The sequence below is a fragment of the Eublepharis macularius genome, chromosome 16, assembly GCF_028583425.1.
Source record: "Eublepharis macularius isolate TG4126 chromosome 16, MPM_Emac_v1.0, whole genome shotgun sequence".
NCBI classification, from domain to species: Eukaryota; Metazoa; Chordata; class Lepidosauria; order Squamata; family Eublepharidae; genus Eublepharis; species Eublepharis macularius.
Genome location: NC_072805.1, coordinates 48303115 through 48326175, shown reverse-complemented (window position 1 = coordinate 48326175; position 23061 = coordinate 48303115). Strand labels below are relative to the sequence as shown.

The 23061-nt window shown below is 57.9% G+C and overlaps 1 protein-coding gene across 2 annotated transcripts in view; it reads right to left on the bottom strand.

The window, feature by feature from the left end:
* Positions 1 to 1792: 1792 nt before the first annotated feature.
* Positions 1793 to 23061, bottom strand: part of TANGO6 (transport and golgi organization 6 homolog) — a 36923-nt gene continuing 15654 nt past the window's right edge. Inside the window, exons 12-18 of one of the 2 annotated variants that reach the window (XM_055000727.1) lie at positions 21478 to 21597; positions 19314 to 19829; positions 18529 to 18586; positions 14800 to 14952; positions 7345 to 7496; positions 5340 to 5453; positions 1793 to 2231 (exon numbers count right to left, since the gene is read on the bottom strand). In XM_055000727.1, coding sequence (XP_054856702.1) covers positions 2055 to 2231; positions 5340 to 5453; positions 7345 to 7496; positions 14800 to 14952; positions 18529 to 18586; positions 19314 to 19829; positions 21478 to 21597 — 1290 coding nt within the window. In that variant the 3' untranslated portion in view covers positions 1793 to 2054. Of the gene's footprint in view, positions 2232 to 5339; positions 5454 to 7344; positions 7497 to 14799; positions 14953 to 18528; positions 18587 to 19313; positions 19830 to 21477; positions 21598 to 23061 lie in introns of those variants that run through there. The other variant, XR_008598372.1, reaches the window with a different exon arrangement.

Sequence of the window (23061 nt, the reverse complement as noted above, 5' to 3'; positions counted from 1 at the left end):
CTTTCAGCCGCGGTGAAGGAGTTCGGATCTCCGAAGGGCCCCCCCGTTAGCTCCCTCCCTAGTTCAGATGGACCCTCCCTCTCTCTCTCGAAGTGTGCCTTGAGAAGTGGACGGGGCCCTGCGGAGAAGGGCCGGGAAGGGAAGCTTTCGACGAGCTCGGCCGGCGACGCAACCGGGCAGGCTCCCGGGTCCGGCTCTGAGCGCCTCCCCTCGCGGCTGCCTCTCCCGCTCCCGCGAGGGCTCGGCGTCCCAGGCCCCCTCCTCCTCCCCGGACTTCGCTGAGCCCCAGCCGCTCCAGGCCACGCCAAGGCAAGCCCCCAAGTGCGGCTAACGGTGCCGTCGGGGCTAGGCGAAGAAGCGGCCGCGCCTGCTCGCCTTGCGCCTTCCGAAGGCGAGAGTTCCGCCCCGGGCAAGGCAGGAGATCTTGGCTGCCGGGTGGCTGCCCTGTTCCCCAGCCGGGGCGGCCCGGCGGCTGCGGCACACGCGCGAAGCGCTCCCCCGCCTCCCGGCGCCTCGGAGCGAGGGGAAGCGGCCCGACCCACCGCCCCCTCCGGCCGAGGCGCACTGCAGGCCGACCGCCGCGGCAGGTGCTCCATTGTGCCGGGCCGCCGCCGGCGCTTACCTTGCTTGGGCTGCAGTCGGCGGGGACAAGCCCTGGCGAGGCTTCCGGCGCCTGCCCGCTTTGCAGAGGCGGAACCAGAGCCAGCGGGGAAGGGACGTTTCATTCAGGCCCGCCGGGCTGGAGCCGGCCCCGGGAGAGGGCAGGGCAGGAGAGCCGCCGCCGCCGCCACCGTGTCCCCCGGCCGATCGGCATGCTCGCGGGGAGCGAGCCCAACCCCGCCCGGGACCGCGGAGGAGCGCCACCCCCGGCGCGGAGCCTGCAGCAGCCCGGCGCGCTCTGCAAGGACAATGCCAGCTTCTGAGCGGCTCCCCCGCCCGCCCGCCCCGCTCCTCCAACGCGCAGACTGGGAAGCTATTCCTGGAGCCTCACGAGCCGCGCGGGCCCCGCTGGCGGCAAGAATAGCTTGCCGGGCTCGGCGTTCTGGGGACGGCAAGTTGGAGGGGCCGGGGACTTCGGTGCAATCTGTTCTTCGCCACCAGGAAGCTCAGCCAGTCCCCGGCAAGGGAACCAGCTGTCTGCAGCAGCCTGGCTCAGCAGCACAGCACACCTGTCTTGCCAAAGGGCCATTGGCCAACCAGCCCCCTCAGCATTCCCAGCCCACCTGGCAGGCAGAGCCTCTGGGAGCTTGACCCCCCCACACACACACACGCACGCGCGCGCACACAAAAGGCTGAAGAGCTGGGGGGGGGGTTGGGGGCAGCCCCAGTCCTGTGACACCCCCTGGTACAGCAGCAGCTTCTGGTCCCAGGCTGCTGGGAGGTCATCTAGGGACAAGCAGAGGGTGGGCAGCCAGGGGAAGTTCCAGTGGAAAGGCAGGGAGTAGGCCCACCCCATGGCACCTGGAGCCAGAGGCCCCGTCCCTTTCTAGACCTTCCCCCAGAGAAGTGCAGGCTGCCACCCTTCCAAACGCTTTCCCAGGAAAAGTTGCAGATGGCAGGACTCCCTTCCACTTTTGTTTCAAGCAAAGACAAGGGGAAAGGCAGCAGAGCGGCACAACAGGTGCTGGGCCAAGGCCTCCAAGGTCAGTAGCCGGGGACTGCACTCTCCCACCCCTGCTGCTAGCCCAATTCCTGAGCTCAGGCCTCCACTCTCCACCTGCTAGGCAATACTGCCTCCCACCCAAGAGGGATTTCTGCCCTTCACCAGTACAGATACAGCACCCACAGGAGATGGTTTTCTTTTGCATTTATTGCTGCAGCCAGTATCAGAAGCAGCCCCCAGACTGGCCTTGTGCCCCTGAGAGAGCAAAACCCCTGCCTGCCAAGAAGGGGACTTCTGCCAACTCCTCCCCTCCCCACAAGGGCAAAGCCCGAGGCTGGCAGTAGTGCCCCGCTTGGTCTGGCAGGCACTTCAGCCACCTTTGCAAACTGGCTCTGTTGTAGCCTAGGAGTCCTGAAGCCAGGCTCACAGCAGTAGTGCCCCTCGCGCTGGTCTACGGCAGGATCACAATCTTCTTCTCCAGGGACGGGGCTGGAAACAGGAACTGCCTCATGATGGCGTCCAGTTCCTCCAACGCCAGCTGCGCATGGAGCACGGCAACCTCGTCTCGCTCACGCTGCAGCACGAACTTCAGCAGGCGGTACAGGTCCAGAAGAACGTCCTGCAGAACCTGGGAGGGGGGGGAGGGGTCGGGTGGGCAGGACTGCCTGGCTCTGCAGGTGAGGCCCGTGTGCAGCTGCCTCCCGCTCTTGACGCAGCAGCCGCCGCCGTTTGAGGGGAACTCTCTGGCCAGGCAAGGGCTGGACGCTTCGCTCCACAACGCCTCTGCAGTGGGACCAGAGAGGCAGAAGGCGCAGAGACCCTTCCTCCTTGGCACATCTCCCCCTCCTCGCCTTTTTGTGGGGCAACCACCACTGGGCCTCATCCCGTCTCCACTCCTTCCCGCTGCACAGGGAAAGCCAGCCAGAGAGGGGCTGCCTGCCTGCCTGCCTGCCTCCACTCCCTTTCAGAAGCTTCTAGGCCACAGCTTGCTTAGGGGCCAGCCAGTGGTGCCTCTGCTGAAAACTCTCCCCGGGAAGGGCTCCCTGGACCCATGCATCTGGGTGCAGAGGATCTCAGCAGGACTCCGGGCGACGATCTGTGTGGCCACCTCATTCATGTCTGAGATCCGATTCTCAGACGCAGCTGGGGTCCCAGCAGCAGGCTGCAGTAAGCATGCTAATTTCAGAAGAGGGGCAACAGGTTGCTCCCCCAGGACAGGAAAGGCAGCACCAGCTGAAGTGCCAGAGGGCAGAGTTTGGGCAACATCAGCAGAGACTTTTCCCTGCCTCAAGAATCCTGCCGCTCTACAGCCAGTTTCTCACGGAGACTGAAGCACCCCCCTTCCCTTCTCGGGAGAAGGTACGGGGGAGGGGGCAGTATGCTGGGGACCCTGTTCCTTCCCAGGGGTTCATGGACCCAGGCCAAGCCTGCTCCTGATGTTTAGACAGGGTCTGGGTAACAGGAGGGGAGCTTGTTGTCTTCCCAGCAGGGGCCAATCCAGCATCTATCAGAGACTGGGACAAGGGGGCAGAGCAGGGGGTCCATTTGACCACCCCCAGCTCCAAACCACAGGCAAACTCTACAGCAGTGTTAGCCTGGGGGCACTCAGACCCTGCCAAATCCCCATGAAGGGAGAGTACAATTTCTTCCGTTGTGGGGTCCATCCCCATCTAATGTGTTAATCTCTCTCCAAGCTGGTGCACTGCGCTCCCTCTGCATGCAAGAGCAGCTGCCCTGTGGCTGTGGATCCCTCCCACCTGGACAAGGGGATGGGACAGCAGAGCAGGAGAAGGCTGCTTGAAGGCCACGCTGGCCCCAGAGCAGGGCCAGACGATGAGAGGCAGTGGCTCCCCCAGGGAAAGGGCTGGCATCCAAGAAAAAGGGGAGGGCAGCGGCTCAGCTAAGCCATGTGGTGAAAGGGAGGGCAAAGACTCCTGGGTGGAGCAGAGCCCGGCTGAATCACAGCCTGGTTGTGGGGATTTCCAAAGGAAAAGGACCTCCCACTGAACAGGGCAGGGAGGTGGAGACGGAGGGAATGCTGGAGACTGGAACAGACGGAAGGTGTTGAAACCACTGCAAAGGGCCTGTAATGAGGGGGGCAGTGGTGGAGCGGCTCCACATATTTGCCCGAAGGAAGCCTATGGCTGGGCCCCATATGGGACAGCAAGTGCTGCTTGGGGCTGGGGTTTCTTCTGGAGAGGGAGGGAGGGGCTTCCATATAAACGCCCCCTTCCCTTGGGGCCCAGCAGGAAATCTTCTGCCTGCCGCAAGAGGGAGGAGCTGCCCTGCCAAGAAAAGGGTGCTGTTGTGGAGGGAAAGATGCCCAAGCGACCAACCCCAAGGCCCACCCTGCCCAGAGCCGCCTCTGGACCTGGCCAAGAGCAAGGAGACAAAGAAGGGGGCACAGACCGGGAGCCCAACTGCCTTCCCAAGTACAGCTGGCCAACCACCTCTGGAAGCCAGCTAGTCAAGTTCATCTTATTGATTTCTTCGCCTCTCCTTTAAATACCCTCTCCAAGCTTACCTAGTACTGGATTGGGACAGGGAAGACCCAGGCAGCCAGGAAAGGCCTCAGTGCAGAACCCGCACCCCCAGAGGGGCCCTCTCGGACTGGGACTGAGGCCTGGGAGGATGCAGCTGCCTGGCAGCTTTAGGGACAGCAGAGCTGCCTCCCATTCAGAACTCCTGCTGCAGCCTGGCGAGACTTCTGGAGGCGATGCTGCCCCAGGCCTGCCCGGCAGGGCTCTTCGCAAGCTGGCTGGCCGTGGCTGGGACACGCCCAACAACTCAGCGGCCCACGAGCGCTCCATCAGCAGCCTGTCGAAGTTGCCTGCTTGGACTTGTGAGCCAATGCTCTCTGGTGGTGGCGGTGGCCATTGGGGTGGGCAATCTGGAGTTGGCCTCACTCTGTGCAGCCAAATGGTGCTGGAGAGCCCAGCCACTCAGCAGCCATCCATCTTCCTCCAGCCTCCTCCCCGGCTCGGCCAGAAGACAAGGGAGCGGGGAGAACAGACCTTTAGAAATGAAATAATCTTTTTCTTTGTGGCTTGTTACGAAATAATGGGAAGTGTAAACATCCAAGAAGTCTCCGTGCCAGCAATTTTTTTAACTGCCACTGGGCTATCCTCGCCTTCCTCTCTGCTTCACAAAGTCAGGGCAACTCTGGGTGTGGGCACTGAACTCAAATGAGACTGCCAATGCTAAGCTCACCTGGCCCAGTGGATGCTAGAAATTCTCAGCACACCTTTCCTCCCCAAATTGCCCAGAAGCATTTCCAGGCCTTAAGGGAGCTTTACGCCTCCAGCTGAGCGGCTGTCAGGGTCTCCCTCCCTCAACATAGCAAAGAGCTTGAAGGGGAGCCAGGGAGAAATCCCAGCTGGGAGGAATCTCCGAGGCCTGCCCCGAGCCTGGGAGCTCACCTTGAAAGGGCACCAACTAGGGCCACACCTGACATTTTACTGCCTACAGTAACAATGGGAGGAGAATCTCCTGAGTCGCCGCTTCAGGTGGTGGTGAGTCAACAGCCGTAATTACAAGCCAAGCGCACCTGCCCTTCCGACAGCCTTTGCAGGGTCCTACAGCAACTGCCCTGCTGCAAAGGCACTGCCCAGGCACACAGGACAGCAGGGCAGGGGCTGCTCCCCGGTGGAGTTACTTTGGCACTGCCCCGAAGAGAGGAGGGCCAGATGTTCTCAGCCAGAGCCACAGGAGCCTGGGAGCAGAGAGGCAGGCTCACCTCCGTGGCTCTCTTGCTGAGCCCACGCAGCAGGAGCACCACCACGTGGACAGCTGCTCTCCGCACTTCAGCCTCACCGTCGGACTTCACAACGGTTGCCAAACACAAAGTCACCTGCCGAGCAGAAAGAGACGAGAGCCACGTGAGTGCAAGGAGAGCATGCTGCCCTCCTGCCTCTAGGCCCCCAAGCGAGCCATGCGGGAGACACACGTGTGACTGAGCCTTCACGTGCCACAAAGATCCACGCTGGCACAGTCAAGAGGGCAGGAAGGGACGATAGTCAAGACTCGGGCTCCAGTAAAGAGAAAGATGCTGGAGCTGCAGGGAAAACGCCGCCTCTTGCCTGTGGCCGGAGCCTGTAAGGGTGGCCAGCTTCAGGGAACCACTCCGAGCTCCGGCCCCTAAGGATCCAAAGGGCGAGTTCCACGGCTGGCCCATTCCACGGCTTTCCCCACTGCAACACCCACCCTTCAGCTCAAGGGCAGTGGCACCCCTCCCCCTCTGCAGCCACTGCTGCAGCTCCTGCTGAAGCAGCTGGCACCCGGCCTGCTGCAGAGCCAGAAGCATGTTCGCGTGCTCCCTCCCCCACCCCACCCCTCACACACACACACTTGAATTCTGCAAGCTATTCCCCTGCTGGCGGGAGGGAGGGAGGGGGAGGGGATCCTCAGGAAAAGACAGGCACAGCAATACTGCGAAGCACAGCCCCTGAAGCTCGCTCACAACTACCCTGACACTAAGTGGGCATTCACACGTCTCGCACCAGCAGCTTCAGCAAAGCAGAAAGCGGGTGCACAACAGGCTCTCAAAACCCAGGTGGGGACGGTGTCCTGCCAGTCCGCTGCACTAATCCCAGGCTGCGCAGCTGTATACGGCTCAAGCGCCACACAGGCTTTACAAGGCAGCTTTACTAAAGTGCCCCAATACAGCCAAACGTGCACCTCTTGGCCACTCACGGACAGACTAGTTGCCCCGCTTTCCCTCACACTCGTGAAGATCATCACGCAGCAGTAAAACCGAGGATTCCCTCTCCCTCCCTCTCAAGGCTGCCAATTCCAGAGGGGCAACTGCCTTCGTCTCCTGCAGCAAGTGCAAAGAAGAGCCTTGCGGCTGGCTGAAGCAACGGGAGCAAAAGTTCCTGCTTCAGACCATCTTGGTTCTTTAAGGTGCCACAAGCTGCCCTTTTGGCTTCCTGAAGAAGAAACCCCCCTTTTAAAGGATGCTAATGGGCGAGGGCAGTTTTCTAAGCTGCAAGCAGCCGTGAACAGCCAGAGGAACAGGAGTCATTCTGGATTAACCTGAACACCACTGCCACCCAAAAGAGTGCAAATACACAGGGTGAAATTTAGCCCTGGACAGGACCAGGGGCCGTGAGTGAGGACCTGGCACCGAAGGCCTGACTCTGCTCTCCAGACAGCGAACGATCGATGGTTGCTTGCACACCCACATTTGCTGCAGTGGCTCCCACTGGTGGAAGGACCTGGCTGAGGAGGTCGGGAATGCTCCCGCGCTTCTCTCTCTTTCTGCAGACAGTGTCAAACAGAGTTGTCCCGGAAGGCCTTTTCAAAAGGGTATTAGGGCTGCAGTGTACTGGAATGCTTCAGGAGAGCGTTTTTGTAAGGGGGGCAAGACCGCAGACTGTGCCTCAATTCAGTGCACATACCGGCTTGCTTCTGCTGCACTGTCTCCAACTTTTCTGATTCCATTTTCTGCCCTGTTTACATGACACCTGATACTTTTTTTTTGCGTTGTTACACACTGCGTAATCCCCCTTGAGTCTCAGTGAAAAAGGCAGGCTATAAATAAAGCAAACTGTGACACCCAATGTTATGGCACCTCAGATCCTGGCTCTGTTTCCATACCAGCTCTCCAGAGGATCCAGGCATCCAGGTGGAAAGAGGCAGCCTGCACCACTCACCTGTGGCACCCGTCTAGGAGGCTCACCTAGGAAATGTCTAGGAGGCCCAGTGCCCTTAGAGCAGGAGAGCACAGCTAGGCTCCATACCTCATGGACCACGGAGCCCAGCTGAAAATGAAGTATCTGGCAGAGCTCTCCCAGGTTGGACAGGCTGCTGGCCCTGAGGGCGCCATCTGGATCTCTTGCTCCTCGCAGAAAAACATGGATCAAACGGTCTCTGTATGAGAAAACCAGGTCGCCTGTAAGAGAGGAAGACAGAGGAAGGCCTAGACAGCTTGGCCCCACAGGAGGAGCCTGGAAGAGGCTTCAGGATGGTTGGGATGTTCTCCTGGACAGGCTGACAGGCAACAGGCAACCTCCTAACGAGGGGGGGCACCCTAGCCTGGGCAGTGGGGGGAGAGCACACAGCAAGGGGGCAGCTGGGGGCGGGGTGGGGCTTCCAGGCTTTTGGGGGGAAGAGAATCTCCCTGCCCAGCATCAGGCAGAGCTGCCCTGCCTCCAGCAGCCCTTCTGAAAGACAGCAGGGGTGGGATGTTCACAGTCCATCGCTCTCATCTAGCAGTCACCTTTTTATTGTTTGTTTGTTTATAGTCCACCTTTCTCACCGAGATCCAAGCTGGCTTACAGACTGCAAGTGAATACAATATAACCAACAGCTAGGGCATCCACAGAGCAAAAACGCAGTATGATCAACAGTTGGGACATTCACTGAAGACAGATACAGTAGGTTTTGGTAGCTCAGCAGGAGGCCGAACCCACAGATGAAAACGTTCTGAAACAACAGCAGCATTCAATTTATACACTGCCATTCAGGACAACTTAACGCCCACTCAGAGCAGTTTACCAGGTGTGCTGTTATCCTCACAACCATCACCCTGTGAGGTGGGTGGGGCAGAGAGAGCTCTGAGAGAGCTGTGGCTGACCCAGGGTCACCCAGCTGGCTTCAAGCGGAGGAGTGGGGAAGAAAACCCAGACGGGATCAGCAGAAGGCCTTGTTCAGCTGAGTGAAGCTGCCATGGCTTTGGATGTCACAGTTATGACCTTGAATTAAGCCTGGTAACTGAGGAGTAGCCATTGGAGCGGCTGCAGAATGGGAGTGATACGCATGCTCCATCTAACTCGAGAGAATAAACGAGCTGCAGCTCAGGGTCACCTGCCTTAGCAAGTGCACACCACTGCACACGGGACCTTGCCAATGGCGTCAAGGGCTTCTTAGGCAGCCGCCAGCCAGAGTTGTGCGGGTTCCGTGCTGCTTCTGTGGGCATGTACTTGTGCCTTTAATTATTTATTTATTCCTATTTTCAGGTTGGCCCTAGAGCAGCACCTTCTCCCCTAACCCTCCTCCCACCCTCTGCAGAGAGGAGCGGCTGCTTTACTTACAGAGAAGGCTTATTTGAGGGGTTCCTGAGTGCCAGCAGCTTCAACAGTCGCGCTAGGAGGATCAGGCCCTGCAGCAGGTTCTCACAAACTCGGGAGCAGGTTTTCCTCCCACGGAGCAAGTTGCTACACAGCACCTGGCAGTTCCCCCGGAGAGGCAGCATTGTTCACCCGGTCCCAACAAGCAGCAGCGCTAGCAGGCGCCTGGTGAGCGGAAGCAAGCAGCCGCCCCGTGGGGAACCCTTGCGCTGCCAGTCCCCATTTCCCCATACGGGTCCTCCCCGGTTCTGTCCCGACCTTTGTCACGCAGGTTCACTATGTTGATGTGTGACCAGCAGGACTGACCACACAAGCCCCAAGAGGGGCCCCTGTGGGTGCCTGCAACAAGTACGGGGGAAGGGAGAGGGAGAACCACCCTAAGGTGGGGGGGGGGACTGCCACAGCTTTTTATCCAAGCACCACAGTCGGAGAAGCGGCTATCTTGCTCTACGCTGCAGCTGTCCGGCTGGGGCCAAAGGACAGGCAGTGCAAAGGAGGCGGCCCTGGGCTCTTCCACGGGGGAAATGGGCAGGCTTTCAAGATTCACCTTATTAAGAGAGCAAAACTGCAGCCACCACATTCTTGTGGTCCCCCTCAGAGGCCATGACAGGCAAAGGCCATTAGAGCGCATCCAGTTAACCTGGTGATGGGGTTCCCCTCAGGTCCACACGAAGAAACAACAGGGAGGATAAAAAGCAAGGAGGAGGGGGCTTTCGCTGTTGCTCTTGGGTGCCCCCTCCCCCTAAGCAGAACCCTCCAGCTGGAAACCAGTTGCCACAGGAAGGCTGCAGGAGGCTGCGAAGTTCAACAGGGACTGCCGTGAAGCTTGCCAGATGTGCCCTCTCATTTCACAGCTGCAGAAGGCAGAAACCTTGGCAATTCATGCGCCTTGAGCAAAGCGGTGCATCATCCCACGGCCAGACACAGTCTTCGGCTGAGAAAACTCACAGTCAAAAACACTCGTTACCATGCAACACCACAGGCTGCTGCTGGAACAGTATCTGGTGGGGCAGCTGCAGGAATCTGGGGCGGCAAGCCCAGCAACGTGCCCTGAGGTGCCTTAGGGGCTGCCCCTGCCAATCTGTTGACCTGTCAGGTGCCAGAAGCCCGTTTTGTTTCACCCTGAATCATCCCAACAGATTTGACGGTGCGCCCTGGGAGGGAGGCGGATGGCAGAAACCCCCCTTTGCCCTCCTGAGCCCCCAGCCTGCACTGCTCACACCACCACTGCCTTTCCGAGGAAGGCTTTTTACTCAGAGAGGAGGGCTGCATTGCAGGGAGGGGGTCTCAGATGATCCGCAAGCAAGGTAGGAACCACAGACCTCACCACTACGTATTGGATTTCTCCTAATGTGGTGAACTTGTATCTATTTACCCTCTGGCATTGTTTATGGAAATGTTCCTGATGCTGACTGAACTAATTTCACACTGTGTAATCCGCCTTGAGTCTCGGTGAGAAAAGCGGACTATAAATGACACAAATACACGAAGGGCAGCTCCCCTCCAGGTTCCTGGGTTCAAATGCACAACCTGCGGGAGGCCAGCCAAGAGTGGAGCAACGGGCGCGTTTCCTGCCTAGGCACTCAGAGGCATCTGAGGAGGTCTAATTAGCACAGCCCCTGCTTTCCAAAGCAGCACTTGGCACAGATCAGGCACTGAAAGAACAAAGCAGAACAAAGCAGGTTCCCTCCCCGTCCCCACCCACACCCCCGCAGAGCATGAAGAGCCAGCTAAGCAGAGGCCCCTGAGTAAGAGGCGGAAGCATCCCGCTGACATCCTGGAGGCAGACTTAATGAAAAGGCTCACTGGGATCCTGTGAATCGTGATTCTGCAATAGGGGCGGAGGGGAGGTGCTTCTTCCTGAACAGAAATGAGGCTGTAGGCATGTGTGGGGCACAGCTGCCCATGCCAGGGCCTCCAACTGCCCCGCCCCTACATCCACTGGGGCAGGGAGGGACAGTGCCCCAATTCCTTTCCCTGCTGTAGCAGACAGATCTCAACTTGCCTTTGGTTTCCGGCTGCCTGAAGAAGAGCAGCTGTTTCCTAAGGTGGGCCAACAGAAAAGCCCTGACACTGGCGGCAAAAAGGAGCAGCGGAGATGCTGGGCCAACTGTCACCTGCCCCGACAACTCCCTCCCCGCAAGGCAGTGGGGCTGCAGGGCCATTTCCAGGGCACAGCCCACCTCCCCACGGGCATTCCCTTTTCCCTCCCCTCACATGAAACCCACCCAGAGTCCAATTTTGTAAGAAAGGCGGAAAGCCACAAAGACTCTTCAGCCTCCACCAGACAGAGACAACTCTGGGTTCCAGCCTGCTCCCAGGAGGTGCTCCGGACTCCTGTGTTCTTCCCCCCCCCCACCCCCGCCGAGGGCACTGCTGTGCATGAGACCAAGCCCCCTGCTTCGGCATTCTGCCCAAAGGGCCAGAAGAGAACTCAACTCGGGCATTCTCATCTGCAGTAGAAACTGGGCCCTGTGGAAATGGACCTCTAGTTAGCCCAGGGACACAAAGGCAGGAACTCCTTAGCCAAGGGGTGCAGGGCCACACTGACGGGGGGGGGGGAGAGTCCTGAATCTGCAACCGATATCTTGCAGGAGCAGCCAAACCAGTCCAATGATGAAAGGGGAAAAGTGGGTTTGGGGCACATTCTTAAGTAGCGCTGACGTGACGAACCACGTGAGGAGGTACAAATAGTTTAATTTAGTCTATAAATAGATAGGCTAGCCAGTGCTTGCCAAATTGGGGACTCTGCGGGCGGCAGCACAAGAACCCACAAGGAGTGGCACGTCACAAGAGAGAAGCCTGAGAGCGTGGCAGCTGGAGAGTTCCTTCAGCTTCGGCAACCCCCGTGGGGGGCTCTCATGGCGTGGCCGTGGCACCCCGGCAGAAAGAGGAAGCAGGGGGGCTGCACAGAACGCTGGGACTGAAGGGCAAGGAACGGAGAACCAGCAATGGAAGGGGGAGCAGAGTCCTTCCCAGCAGCGGGGGGGGGGGCAGGCCAGCAGCGCCCCCCCACCCCGCCCCAGCACTCCTGCAAGAGGAGCAGGAAACACACTTGGGAGAGGGAGGAGAAAAAGCCCCGAGGCACCAGGGTCCAAGAAGGGGCCTTCTGCCAGCAGCAACCCCCCCCCTTCTGAGAGCCAGGAGTTTTCCAGGGGATGGTGGTTTGGGGAGAGCCCCTGGCTAGCTCAGTGCAATTCTACCTGCAAAAACAGGCATGGCAGAGCGGGAGCTCGGAACGTGGCGGGTTAAGGCTCCCTCCATGGGGCTGAAACGCTCACAGAGAAGGCAGCGACCTGGATGGGACGGGCAGCAGTGAAGTGACTCACCCCCGTCCCCATCACTCGAGGCAGCAAAAGGCAGGTCCTTTCAGGAGCTGAACCAGTGTGTCTTTAGCTCTGCCATTGCTACCTGCCTGTGGAAAGGCCACCTCAGCTGGCTAAGGTCCCCAGGGCAGATGCAGAGCAGGATTTCTCAGGGGTGGAGGGTCCTGCTCCTATCTGTTGCAGGAGACAAAAACAAAAACTTAAAACATCCCGGGGGGGGGGGCTTCAAAGAGAAATGATGACTGGCAAACATTCAGTTGGAATCAGCTGGGGGACCACACGGTTAATGATAATAGTAATTGTGCTTATATACCACTCTTCTGGAAAGATTAGCCGTCCCCCCATTCAGAGTGGTGAACAAAGTCAGTGTTGTTATCCCCACAACACAGCTGGGGAGCTGGTCTGACAGGAGTGGCTTCCCCAAGGCCCCCTGCTGAGCTCATGGCAGTCATGGGAATCGAACCAGCAGAGTGCTGATTTGCAATCCAACCACCTAACCACTATGCTACAGCAGTTCCCACAGCCTTCTGGCTGGAACCATCACGTCCCTCCAGAAGATACCTGCTCCAGTTTCCCTGCTCAGAAACATTCTGTCCCCCAATTTTTGTATCCTGCCTTTGGGGGGAGGAGCAAGGCAGCTAGGAAGAGGCTTCAGACAGGCACCTGCCATTTAAAGCAAGCCCCGGGGCCCTGCACTGCAGGTCTGCCTACAGTGAGCGCGCTGACAGCTTGGTTTCCAGCTGTGATTTGCAAATTGCATCCGGGGAGTAGACATTCCTTGGATATCAGGATTCCTCAAGAAGCTCTTTGGGGGCAAACAGGCTTCCTGGGAAGGCAGCTTGCTGGCCACTCCCTTCTCCCACCCAGCCTTGTCCATCCACAAGGGAGTGCTGGGTGTGCTCCCAAGGGCACGCTCGTAAGTTGGCAGGAGGAGCATGGCCCATTCCCCGACAGGAAGCACATCTGTGCTCCAACTATGCCTCCAAACCCTCCCAAACACCCAGCAAGAGCAGCTCTGAAAGGGTTTCCTTCAGGGACGAGACTGGCAGCCCACCAGATCTGCAGCAGAAGTCCTTACCTGCTTGGCCATCATACATGGAGCCAGCAACTGTGAGGAGAATTTACTCAGCTGCCCGACACACCCAAGCCGCAGGGGTCGGCTGTCGTGCTCAGGCAGAAGAGCCTGGCCTATTGGCCCCTTTGCACATCAAGCAAGCAGCTGGGATACCCAGATGGAGAAATGTCTGGCAATTCCATAAGGAGAGGGACAGAGCCTGCATGCCACCCCCATTCTGCAGACACTCCAGCCGCTACCCGTCATTGACTGGGCTCAGTTCACTTTGGCTATCCCATACCAAGCCCTCCATGGCCTTGGTCCTTCACTCCTCTCCCTAGGCTCTGCCGTGGCAGGTTTGCTCATCTAAGGAGGGCCTGCTGCAGATGCCAACCTGCAAATAGGCAAAATCAGCATCTGCCTGTACACCTGCCTTCTCTGGGGTGGCCCCCGCCTTATGAAATGGCCTGCCTGAAGAGGTCGGGGAAGCTCTCGCACGCCTGTCTTTCCACAAACTATGCAAAACTGAATTCTTCCAGAGGGCTTTTTTACACAAGGCTGGTGCTGCAAGGAACTGGTTCTGAGAGAGGCTCTGGTAGAGGGGAAGGGGCGGCAGACTATACGGCTGTGTACTGTCTGCTGCTGCAACTACGCTCCTACTGAGTAGTTTTAACATCATGTAATATGTCATGTTAAACTGACTGCGTTTTGTTACAGCGTTATTGCAGTTTTGTATCAGATTTCTGCTTGTCCTCACATTTCTGCTATCCATACCCTATTGTTTTGTTTACTGAACGTCCCAGTCACCGATCATTTTGATTTACACAATGCAACCTGCTTTGAGTCTCAGCGAGAAAGGCGGACTACAAGTAAATACATACCCAGAAAATGCCATAAGGCTAAATCAGACCAACAGGATTGTGCCGCAAGGGAGGGGGGTGGGATCTGTTCTCTGGCAAGGGCAGAAGAACCACATGGCCGTTTCACAACAGGCAGCTGTGCCTCACTGAGGCGGACAGCACCAGTTGCCTCCAGCGGCACGGAAGAGCAAACCCTCACAGCGCTCGGGCATCCTCGTGCCCAGGCAAGCCACAAGAGTTCAGGAAGCACTGGGCAATACGAGCAAGTTTTACGAGGGTGTCTTTCAACCTGCTGGAAACAGAAGGGCAATTCCTGAACTTCCCTTTATGGGAAATGGAGCAAAGGGAAAATCCACGGTGCAGCCTGCATATATGTACAACCCCAGGCTCAGGTGACTAATTTCTGACTACACACCCAATTCTCCCTTCTCAAGGGATGCTCTCACCTCTGATCTGGGATCAAACGGCAGTTTCTCATGCTCTTGATTTGGCACTTGGGCAACAGACACAAAGCAGAGAGGATGCTGTGGAGAAGGAAGGAGAGGCACTGGGGGGTGGGTGAGCCCTGCCAGGCAGAGCAGCCTGCTCCCCCTGGAGTAGGGCCAAGGACAGACGGCTGCCAATATTGCTGCTTTACACCAAGGAAGGGCAACAACTGCAGCCTTGCCCGGCATGTCTGGTGGCACAGGTGCCACTTCAAGCCCCTCGTCTATTGCAGGAAACTTTCAGTCTTCTGCAATGTTCAGCAGTCTAGGCACTCGGAAAACGCGTATCGAGAGCTTCAAAGGTTAGCAAAACATTCTCTCTGGGACGGAGAACCTCAACACTATGTTCACAGGCCTGCTGTTGGAAGGACTGAGATACCCTGGGAAGGACCCACACTTACCCAGAGCCCGCGTGATGCGCACAAGTGCCTCCCCCACTTTCATCCTGGTCTCCGCCGTTCGCTCTTCCCGTGTGCCTGTTGGGCTGCTCTCATACTGGGCTAGCAGGGAGGGCAGAACCTCTTCTGGGAAAGCAGCTGACAGCAGGGTAACACCTGGAGGCCCAGAGAAAGAGGAACACCAGCTGTTGCGTGCAAAACCATCTGTGGGGCATGGAACTGGCAGCCTTTGGAGCCCTTCCAGCCTCTCCAAGACCACAGGAGAAGCAGACAGCTGGGTCAGGAAGGGGGTGACAAGCAGGGGCAGAGGCCAGCAAGGCCCCCTGCCCTCTTAGGGCCTGCCTTGATTGCTCCTCCCGGCTGAGAAGCTAACAAGGCTTTATGACAGCCTCCTGAGCTGCGCTCTGCACCCCACAGCTTTCTTCCTACAAGAACCGGCAGCGCCTCCCCTCCCAGGCCGTTTTCGCTCGCAATGCTTCGGGCTTCCTTTGCAGCCCCCTGCCCCTTGCACTCTGCCAGTCTGGGGCAAATGGCAGGAGAACAAGGCCTGCTCAGCCCGGAGATTGCCGTGAAGCAGCCCAGGTCACTCCACATCGGAGCAGGCCTAAGCCACTCCACTCAATGGCTCCCTGTGCAGAGCCACGCGAGGGCCAGGCAGGACTTTGGCCCCTGCAGCTACAGGCACAGTGGTCTTCCCTGGCCCTCGCAGCTCCTACTCTGTGGCAACACCACGCGTGCCCTTGGGTGAGAAGACAAGCTTACCCCCCCTTAGAGAGCAGGAGACTTTCCACCAGCATAGGAAGCACTGGCTTAACGGGTGGTCCTCAACAGCCTTCCTTCCAGTCCGGCAACTCTGGTAGGTGCTGCCGCACTGGCCAGTCAGTCCCTAGCTGCTAGTCTCTTACAAGATCAGTTCCAGAACACAAAGAGCTCCTTTCATTTCTGTGCTGGGAACACACAGCAACCGGTCAGGGAACAGCAGAGCACCTCCTCCTCCTCCTCCTGATGGGAAGGGGGGGCAGCTCCAGGCTCAGAACAAAGCAGCCCAGATGCCTCCACTTGATAGGAGACTTTGGCAAAAAAAGGCGGCTTCCTGATGCTCAGCCGGCCTCCTCCTCTGCCCGAGACCCACTCCTGCCAGAAGGCACTCGAGGTGCATGTGCGCACCTGCACGCCCCTTCAAAAACAGGATGCTCACAGAGATGGATCTCTTGCAATCGAGGTCCCAGTCTGGGCTGCTTCGGGGACTCCCTGCTGGATCTTCTCTACAGGCATCAGCCTGTGCTCATTACAAGATGTCCTCTGGCCAGCCTGCCACCGGAAGAGCCGACATATTCGAAGGATTGTTCCTGGTGGTTAACTGATTTTAGAGTGGAAGAGTAAGGGGGGGAGGGGTGGCTTGCATCACCCCAGACTTCCTGGGGCCGAACAGAAGAAGCGACCGAGAAGGAATTGGGGCCTGGCCAAGACCTGCGCTGCTGTGGAGGAGGAGGAGGGGGCTCTCTTGGTGACCCTGCCAGAAAAGAGACGGAGCTACCGGGGAATCCCATTTGGAAGGCAGGCGGGTGGCTGCCCCACAATTACAAGAGCGCTTTCCAGACGCCAGGCACTTTTGCTTCATGCTATTTCTCTTTTGAGGCTGATGTACAGAGGCCACCCAAACCCGAATGCAGGCCTCCAAAGGGTCACCCTGGGACCAGAAATCTGCAAGGAAAAGCCTGCTCAACTTGCATGAGGCAGAACTGGCAAAGATAAGCAGCCCTGGCAGAGCGCACTGGGGCAACTCCTGCACCAAATATTCAGCACAAATGCATGCAGTGCACAGTCAGACTGACCAAAAGCTGTCAGCGACCAGAGGATGGCGGCTTCATGAGAGCAAACGGACATGTTACTCGTTTCTGGCTTGCAAAGTGAGGACATAAAAAGCTGTACTGAGGCAGTGGGACTTTTGTGCGGGTGGGCTGGGGGCACGAAATGCCTCTCTCTGCCTGCGCTAAGCAATGAGTCAATGGCAGGAGCTGCATGGGCACGACTGACTCTGCTCGGGGGCGGGGGGGGAGACACTTTGCACTGAAGCAAGGAGAGCTCCTCCTCAGGGAAACGCGACGCATTCAGTCCCCACCTTCACCTCTGCCCCATATGCCTCTGAGCCATGGGGGGGAGGGCAGCATGAGCAAGCTTAGCTCAGCACTTTGCTTCTGACCCGAAATAATTTGCCAGGTTTATCATAGCTGCAACACAGCCGCTAAGTGTGTGAGGCACTCCATTTGCCACTTGTGGAAGATGGAAAGGGAGGTGTGTTTTTCCCAGAGGGCACAGAGATACCCTCCCTTCCTTCCTTCACACACTCCAGCCAACACAAGCTCGGAAAGGAGCAAGTGGCGGGCAGGGCTGATCTGCCACGAGGGCCTCCCTCCCCCTCCCCCTCCGTAATCTGCCAGGGCTTTTGCTGGCACAGCTCACACTGGGAGCTTCAAGGTGCCAATCGCAGAGCTGTATGCAAAGGTGCCGTAACACCCCTCCAAGGGGTGCAACACTTTTGCATCGGTGGGAAATGTGTTGATTTCCCCAACAAGAATCCTGCTTGTAGCACTCTCACCCTCCACAGAAGACGCGCCGTCACTCACTCCCGAGCCTTCGGATCAGCATAAAAATCTGAATTCTTATTCAGGCCATCGCATACACATCACACACGTATCCATGCCCAGTAGGGCACGTCAGAGCCCTCCACACTATCCAGTAATTCTCAGTGGTGCCCACCAGAACTGCAGTGCTGCTGGTGCCAAGGGGCTGTTCACAGGCCTGCCCCCCCCCCGCCACTTCACGTGGTTCTCCTCGTTTTAAGCCTGGGCAAGGAAGGCACAAGAGGAGCCTCGAGGCTGCCAGTGCCCCAGTGCTGGTGCCGTAGTCTCTGCCTGGAAGGACCCTCTCTGCTGACCCGCTTGTTCACATTTGGGCCAAGTCCTAGGAAAACCATCCACGCCAGTTTCACAGCCCTTCTTGCATTACCCCCCCCCACACACACACCCGTAGCGGCCTTCCTGGAACAACCCCGCCTTGAAGCCCAAGGGATGTGCCAAGGGAAGTGGAGCAGTTATCCAGTCAATAAGTAGGCACACACGTGTGCTTCCTCCTCTGAAGCGGCACAGGTGCCAACTGGATGTTTGCACAGCAGATCTACCCGGCTTATGATGGATCACCCTGCAGTTCCTCAATGAAAGCCAAAGAAGGTCTCCTTTGTTTCATGATTTCTCCAGAAGAGCAGTTGCTAGCAAGCAGGGAAGCATGCGAGTCCCAGCAGAGCTGCTTGGCCAGGTGCTCCCCTTTGGACTGGACACAGAGGCCTGCCCAGCTGCAGACTTCAGGCGGCCAATAAAAGCATCCTGAGCGCACCCCCTGCCAAGGCTCTTCAGCCAGCTCTCCCTGGACCATCCTTAACTCTGCCCAGCCAGAGCTGAGGACAAGCACCTCTCTTAGCTGGAAGTGGGCGAAGCAGCAGAGCTGCATTTGCTCAGCAGAGACACCGGGCTGCAAGCAGCTCCAGGGCTCAGCAGCATTAAGTGGAGAGTTGGGGGTGCCCATTTCTGGTGACCTTCCCGACCCAAACCAGGTGAGCCCTTGGGCTGATCCAGCAAGGCCATTCGTATCTGCTTATGTTGGCTAGGCAGCACGCAGCTTCTATTTTAATTCTCAGACAATGTCAAGACTGACGGCCACATTCCGTTTGCTTACCTTGAATAGCAGAAAGATAAACAAAGGAGTCTTCATGGTCCAAACTTTCCACAAAAACCTGCAAGAATAAAGACCAAGAATCACCTCGCACCGAGGCTGCTAGCGGAGATGTTTGTACGCGCAGGCCCTGTTCCTCCAGGCCGACATCTTCACAACCCCTTCAAGAGTCCTCTGCAGCCTCCCAGAATGCACCCCTGGCCACAATCGCCATCTTTGCCAACAGGAAGTGCCCCTGTGGTTTCAGTGAAACTGGGAACTGGACCTCTTGTCAGAAGAACAAGGTGTCATTGGGGAGGGGGGAGGTTGCGGGGGGACCATTCCCGGGTTGGGTGCTTGAACAGAAGTGAAGAAAAGGGATTCCTGAAAGAGTTTTCAAAGGTTGCTCATTCATGACAAGAACCAGCTCCCCTAAACCAAGAGGCAGCGGACAGCGCAAGAAACCTGGAAACTGTGCCCTGGTACACCAGCCAGTGCAGGGATCACAATCTCGAATGCAAAAGTAACGGAGAAGAGAGAGAGATCTACACTCCACCGGAGGCCAAAACTCTTCCCTTTGAAGCAGTTACACTGGGAAGCAGCAACACGGGGCTGACCAAGGGTTACTGCCTCACCAGCCTTGCCTACCCCCACATCTGATTCTGCTCACAGAGCCCCTTCCCTCTGCTGCTGCTGCTGCTGCTGCTGCAGCCGTGTCGCAGGCGCTCCTACAGATGAGGCAGACCAGGCCCCACACACACACACACACACACGCCCCTTTGCCCAGCAGAGACCCCTGGGCTGTCTACCTGCAGCAGTTTCTCTCGCATCTTCAGAGCCTCCGAGTCCCTCTGCTCTATCAAGCGGGAAAGGCTACGCAAGGCGGCAGCTCGTGACGGGATATCAGGATCATAAGCTGACAAGAGGAGCTCCTGCAGGGCCTGGGAACTCGAGAGAGGGTCTGCAACCGGCTTCCCAGCCGGGAGCCTTCCGGGTGCCACGAGAAGAGGACTGGCAGCTGTGCTGCTTTCCGTGTGTGCCTGTGGCAGGGGGCTGGCGGGCTCCAGTGTTGTTCTTCGGGGGGTCTCTGCGCGGCCTTGACGTGTGCCAGTGGTTGCACGGCCCGCCCCCTCCCCCGCCTCTCTCTTGCCCAGAGTGCGCTGAGCAGCGGCACCGACGCTCTCGGGGGAAAAAGCTCCGTGGGTGCAGATGGTGACGCGCAAGTCAGCAGCAAGTTCTTGGATGGCAGGCTCGGGGTGCACGTGAGAGACTTCCTCCAGCAGGGGCACCAGGAGCTTCAGGGTAGCCAAGTCCGCCGATTTCAGCTGCAGGAGGGGAAAGAGACCGCCAAGCCCACCACAATCACCACAAGGACCGAGGGCAACTGAGCTCCTCCTGAGAACTTTCCCCTGGGCGGTGGGGAGGAAGTGCCAGGAGAAGGCACCGCAGGGAAGGAGCCTCCGCTGCGGTTACCGTTGGGGCGGAGGTCGATCTGACGGTGGAGATAATATCACGCCCCAAGCTGGCAGGTGCAAACAGTGGGTGGGGCGGGCCAGCACGTGTCTGAGCTTTTCCAACAGCCTGGCAGGAGGGAGGCGACTTTCAGGGGCTCGAGGCCTGGATGAGATTTCTGCTCGTTTTCAAATTTTTGCAATCTATACCTCATTGTATCACTTACTGAATGCCCCGACTGTCAGTTGTATCGACTTACACTGTGTAATCCACCTCGAGTCTCAGTGAGAAAGGCGGACTATAAATTACATGTATAAATAAATAAATAAATAAATAAATAAATAAATAAATAAGGCCTTGGCCTGCAATTCCAGCAGTTCAGGTATCCTGGAAACGTATCCCGGCAGCTGTCAATGCTCAGCTGCTCTTCTCCCACTCCGAATGAAGCCTCGCCTCCCCCCCCCCTGCTGCCTCCTCACTTCTGAAACGGGCCTGGAGACACCTCTGATACTCTCCAGCCTGGTTGCTGCCCCAGGGGTAATGCCTCCCGGCCCTTCAACGTGTCTTTGTAACAGTCTGTTGCTTCCTACCACACCTTTTGGGTGCCAACGGGAGGGGGAAATGAGACGCATAACATTTGCATCAGCACTTTGGAGCTGCCACATAATTCTTCTTGTAACCACATCAGACATCAGCAGATGCTGCAAGTTGCGCTCGCAGTAATCTCAGGACAGGAAGGAAGGAATTTATGTCTGGGACCAGGCCCGGCAAGCCAAGACTTGGCACACGATGACGCCTGCAAGGCCAGGGCCTCTTCAGGGAGCTCAAGAGTTCTTTGCTGTTCAATTGTGTTCAGAAACAAAAGTAACTCGCTGTAAGTGTGCACTCACACACACACACCAGGCCCTCCACATCCACACAGAATCCCACAACTTCAGCCCAGAGCAGCTGACTTCTCAGCTAGGACGGTATCCACTACATAGACTGGAGACAGCCAATCAGCAGCCAGCACACTGCGCTGGAGGGAGGCTGGGCCCCCACAAAAGCACCCACTGGTTTGCACTGAGCACCTGCTGTGGGAGAGCTTCCACGCCAGTGTCATTAGCAACCTGAAGGGCACAGACTTACTTTGGGTTTGGGGCCGCCTCAGATCTCTCATTCTTATGCCCACAGTAGGTCCCAGCTTAGAGCTGGTGCCCGCGTCACCTGACCAAATAAGACAACGCACCGCATGGCCTGCATGGTTTGCTCCCCATATAGTTGTCTCCCCCACCTCCCACCCCCCACCCCTGGGAAATCTGGGCAGCTGCTGTGCCTCTAGCAAGTTGCCACCCGTCTTCAAGGAGGGGCACCCAGTGGGGCTACTGCCACAAACAGCTGGAAGGCATGGCTTCTAGAAAGAGCCTTGAGTCGTGGCCAGCGAGGGCGAGCGGCAAGACACCGCAGGGGCCCTCTGAGGTGCCACAGGGGCCCTGTTCCAGAGCATGCCCTACTGCCTCCTCTTGCCACTCGCCAGCTCACCTGCACAGCCCCTCCGAGGACGGCGGCCACTAGTCCCATGGCCATGCGCAGCGTCTGGGCCTCCACTGCGCTGCCACCCACACAGGACCGCTGCAGGGTTGCTGCCACAAACTCGACAACCTGCACAGAGAGAAACAGCGACGTTACACGGCCCATCTGTGGGGAGCCCCTGGCGATGCAAGGCTGGCTTATCTGGGCAAGCCCACGAGAGTCCCCAAAGGCTCGATCGTTATGGAAGGTGATTATTTTGAGATGATGATAATCTGGCTTATCCCCAGTGTATTTCAGCCACCCTCCCCAAACAACTGGGGTCATCTCGCAGGCCATCGACTTTCTCTTGGGGACCAGAAACAGTGGGCTGCTCCTCACATGACCGCTGGCCTGGGGATGAAAGAGAGCTTTGTGCTTCCCATGGACTGACAATCCTCCAGCTGATTCCAATCTCTGACTCCTAAAAGCAGCCCTGGGAAATCACGCCAGTGACCCAGCCAGTGCAGTGCCCTATTTCTCATACTGGCCAGCCAGATGCCCCAGAAGGCTCAGCTGAAAAGGCAGCAGCAGCAGCGCCCAACTGCACTCTGGTCGTCCCACCCCCCTCCACCCCCCCAGAGAGACACCGCCTTGCGGTGTGGAGGTTCCCTTTGGCCACCATGGCTGACAGCCGCTGCTGGACCTGTCCTTCCATACTCCATTTTAATCCTGTCCTTCCTCCAAGAACTCAGGGTGCTCCCCCTTGACCCCCCCCCCCCAATATACATTAAGCTCTCAGGCCACGACACCCATCGAGCTCCATGGCTGACCTGCGGACCAGCCTCTCCTCCACAAAGGTGACCCAATCCTGCTGCTGCTCCTTAATTGTGGAAATGAGAGAAGCTGTAGCAGCAGCTTCAGGGGCTGAGGCTCCAAGGGAGCGGATCTTGTGAACAGGCTCTCGCTCACGGCTGGAGAAGATCATGACCCACACCGTGCCACTCGTGGCAGTCCTGCAGCTCCAAGGGACAGCACACGAAACATGCCAGACAGTGAGGCAGAATAGCAGGAACCAAGACTGCCGGGCACCTTTGATCACTCACACAGCCAGGCACAAAGGAGCAGAGTGCGACTCACAAGGGCTGAAGCACTGAGAGCAGCCCTGCCGGGCCAGCTCAAAGGGCCACCTTGTGCAGCAGCCGGCCGGCCGGCCGGTCGCTCCCAGTGTCAGCCAGAGGCTTGCAAAAGTCCACAAGCAGGACCTGAAGGCATCGGCCTTCCCCTGCAGCTTGGCTCCCAGAGGAACGTGGCCCCGCAGCAGCAACGCCCGAGCCAGAGGGTCCGAGGCACGGCTCCCCTCGAGTTTTAGCAGCAAATTTTGGGACACAACGCCCCCAAGAGCCACAATGTCCTTCCTCGTCCTCGTAGGGGACAAAATAGGGGTTGGGGACGGGGGCAGAGAAGAGAGGAAAGCTCATGTCCAAGTGATGTCTCGTTCCAGGTCTGTCCTGTACCCCATCTGGCCGCAGGACTGAAGAGGCGGGGGCATCAGCAACTGCTCAGTAACTAAATACATGACTAACCACCTCCAGGAAAACAAACTCTAACAGGTCC